Source organism: Drosophila melanogaster, chromosome 2L, assembly GCF_000001215.4.
Source record: "Drosophila melanogaster chromosome 2L".
Lineage (NCBI taxonomy): Eukaryota > Metazoa > Arthropoda > Insecta > Diptera > Drosophilidae > Drosophila > Drosophila melanogaster.
In genome coordinates this window covers 8,159,675-8,163,072 of record NT_033779.5, presented here as the reverse complement: position 1 = coordinate 8,163,072, position 3,398 = coordinate 8,159,675, and the positions used below count along the sequence as shown (strand labels likewise).

Sequence of the window (3,398 nt, the reverse complement as noted above, 5' to 3'; positions counted from 1 at the left end):
GAGTGGTTAGCGCTACCTTCTCCTTAAATACCCACGCTCTCCCGCTCTCACAATGCGTTTATGCGGGTGTCATATCATGAAATGAGTTAAATTCATGTATTGATGATGTCTAATATGGCCACATATGCTAGAAATCAATTGTATTTTGTGTATTTAAGAAGTAGTTATATATTAAATTTCCTCTTAATATTGATACATTTTAATTACTATGTACAACTGTTCAAAACGTTGACGTACAGCACATCATTACTCCATATGTTACTAATAGAAATCATGTTTCACGCGCCATAAGCCTCTCATTTTTGTTGCCACATTTGGAGAGAGCAGGACAGTGGGCTGAAAGATGTTCAATTGAGACAATCAACATTGGAAGGTTTTTAAAATATTTCGTTAATGTCTTGAAAATCTTAACGGACTATTTTGGATATTGTTCATATTATTCCATAGCTTTTTTCAAAACACAATTGTTTTGGCAAGAAACTGTCTACCAACTGTTACACATGTTCCTAACTATCATCGTAATAATGTATCTCAGTTCTCAATATGAAATTAGACTTCGAATCTTTTAAGTGTATAGGCTGCCAGACCCGCGAAATAAAACGCAACAGCTTGTCCACTCTAAATTGAAAAACTGTTGGTCACACAAAAGTATAGACCAGATATCGATAGACGCCGATAGATTCGGTGAAGTAAAATCGTGCAATTTCTTTTCCAAAGACTTCCACTAGTTAAAAAATAGATACAAAAATGTCCGAATTGCAGGTGAACTGAATCTACGTCAAATACGCATTCGTATCTTAAAGTCTGATTACCTATTCAAACTTAACCTAAACAGGAATTCAACCAGGCGGCCGAAGATGTTAAGAACCTAAACACCACACCCGGGGACAATGACCTTTTGGAGCTCTACAGCTTGTACAAACAGGCCACTGTGGGGGATTGCAATACAGGTGGGTCTCGGACATAGTCGTCACTCCGCTGCACCATCGATAATTCTAATCCAATGCAGATAAGCCCGGCTTTCTGGACTTCAAGGGCAAGGCCAAGTGGGAGGCGTGGAACAACCGCAAGGGAATGAGCAATACCGACGCCCAGGCCGCCTACATTACCAAGGTCAAGGCACTGATCGCTGCCGTTGGCCTGAAGTCATAGACTCAATCGAAATAGGATGTTGCATTTTATAGTCTCAGTTGTCGTCAAACGCACAAACTTTGATTTACAGAAACTTCGCACAAACTAAAATTTTTCGCACAATATACACCACAAATTCGTAACGTAACGTAAGCCATGTAATTTGTCATAGAGGGAATGAATATACATTTAACTATGTAGGATACTGCTTAGGCCTCTGTGGGTGAGGCGGCGGTGCTTCCCTGGGACTGGCGCTGTCGCTCGTACACTTCGCGCTGTAGCTCGCGAAGATTTAGCTCCAGCGTCTCCACCACCTCAAAGTTCATGTCCTGGCGAGCCTGTTTGATGTAGCCCTTAATGATGTTTATCTGCTCGATCAGCGGATCGTCCAGGCTGGACTTGCTAGCCGCCTGCGGTGCTGACCAGTTGTTCAGAGATTGAAGATCAGACTGTGAAGCAAATGGAATCACAGAGGTTACATATTGATCTTTGCAGAGAGTCCTCGTCTACATACCCCTTGGGCAAAGGATCCGCTTTCCGGACCAGGAACTCCAACGTTGGATTGGTTAGCTGCCATGTTATTTCGTTCGTAGGCTTCCATGGCCATGCGCTGTTCGGTGAGGATACGCTGCTCCGTTTCCATGCGTCTACGCTCCTGCATCTGGCGTATGTGCGATTCCTCTGGCAGTGGGGGCAGCGATAACATTCGCTCCTTGATGGCTTGGATGCAGCCCAACCGAATGGCCTTCTTTAATGCCTCCTCCCGGCTGCCTGGTTCACAAAATATGGCTAGAATGCGCTTGCTCCTCATGTCCATGGCCTCTGCCACTTGTCCAATCTTGCCGCGCAAAGCACCTGCATCCGCCAACGTGAAGATTGTGTCCCCTTCGTTCAAGCTATTGATGATCTTTAGATACATGTCCAGATCCGGGGTAACTTCTTTTTGTAGTTGACGAATTTGTTCGTAGACCTGGACGAGGAGTGGGCGACAAGTGCGACTTTCGTGCATATCCTTTCGGGTGTCCAGCAGCCAAAGGCAGTGTTCGCACAGCCGGATGGCGTTCTCATGCTGATGCAGCTGCTGAAGGGGCTCGCTTCTTGTGGTGGAAAGACTGGCTAGTTGCACTGCGGGATTATAATCAAATAAGTTACATTATTTTCCTCAATTATTGGATCTACAAACTGGCATCTTCCAGGGGCAGGAACTTGGAGCAATCATTGCACATTATGCCTCCGCACAAACGGCAGTGGTGTTGTCTTCGGGCGATGTGGAAACTCTTGGCACAACTGGGACACAACTTGACGGAACTACCATCCAGCCAGGCAACTGTTTGCTGTTCATGCTGACGCCGCTGCACTGAATCCGCTGGCAGATCCTTAAGCAGGCGGTGCAAACGAATGATTAGTTTGTTTGTTTCGCTGGCATATCGCTCCAGGCGAGGATTGCGAATGGACTGAAAGTACTCGAAGTGGGAGCACTCAGCACCAGGCTGCTGCCTGGCCATATAGTTAAATACATTTAGACGGGAGCGGGCATTACTGGGTCCATTGCGATCTCCGTTGCCATTGGGATTCTTGCCAGCCGCTGAAGAGGAGGAACCTGCGGGCGACGATACAGATGCACCTTTTTCATCCTCAAAGGGGTTTAGGATCTTCTTTTTCGCCTTGGTAAAGATATCTTTAAAGGATTTTAGGGCATCCTCCTCTTCCGCATGCTGGCGGGCAAAATGATCCGTGAGCACATCGATGGACTTGAGATCCGCACGGCAAATGGGACATAGGAAGCCCTCTAGTATCTCTCCACTGGCCGAGCTTTGATCTTCGTCGCTGTCGAAAGGATTTCCAGACATTCCGGCGATGAGTAATCGTAGTTAATTCGGTGGGTGTTATTTGTTGTGGTCTCCTCCCCAAAAAAAATTGACCCTAAGGTTTTCCACTTGTTTTAAAACAGTGGCATGACGGGGCTTACGGCACTTGTAGTCCTAAACTCGATTAATACGGTCAGAGTTTCTACAAATCCATTAATTTTATTTAAAAACTAATATTTGCAGAAATCATCAAGATTTATCTACTTCACTCTTCTTCTTCCCAAATTGCAATTCGAAATAATATCCGAGAATTAGGGCTGCAGCAAAAGCAATATTTGGCTATTTTTGCTGTTTATTTGGATTTTTGAAAATTTGTTTATGGTAGTCACGGAGATTTCATACTCTTTCCCAGTTAAAACTAGCTAGGAATATATATGTTATAAGCATATTTTGATTACC

The 3,398-nt window shown here is 44.7% G+C and overlaps 2 protein-coding genes across 3 annotated transcripts; one reads left to right on the top strand and one right to left on the bottom strand.

Moving 5' to 3' along the window:
- Nucleotides 1–620: 620 nt before the first annotated feature.
- Nucleotides 621–1,277, top strand: Acbp1 (Acyl-CoA binding protein 1). 2 transcript variants are annotated; one of them, NM_001298815.1, is made up of 3 exons: nt 621–762; nt 836–950; nt 1,010–1,277. In NM_001298815.1, exons 1-3 carry the CDS (start codon nt 748–750, stop codon nt 1,150–1,152), a joined length of 273 nt encoding a protein of 90 aa, NP_001285744.1. In that variant the 5' UTR covers nt 621–747; the 3' UTR covers nt 1,153–1,277. The 2 variants fall into 2 exon arrangements, with proteins under 2 accessions (NP_001285744.1, NP_609187.1); NM_135343.4 differs by having other exon boundaries at nt 655–762.
- On the bottom strand, nt 1,273–3,241 carry Rbsn-5 (Rabenosyn-5). Its single transcript, NM_135342.5, has 3 exons — nt 2,315–3,241; nt 1,646–2,256; nt 1,273–1,580 (listed from the first exon to the last, which is right to left on the bottom strand). Exons 1-3 carry the CDS (start codon nt 2,979–2,981, stop codon nt 1,341–1,343), a joined length of 1,518 nt encoding a protein of 505 aa, NP_609186.1. The 5' UTR covers nt 2,982–3,241; the 3' UTR covers nt 1,273–1,340.
- Between the last annotated feature and the right edge of the window lie 157 nt (nt 3,242–3,398).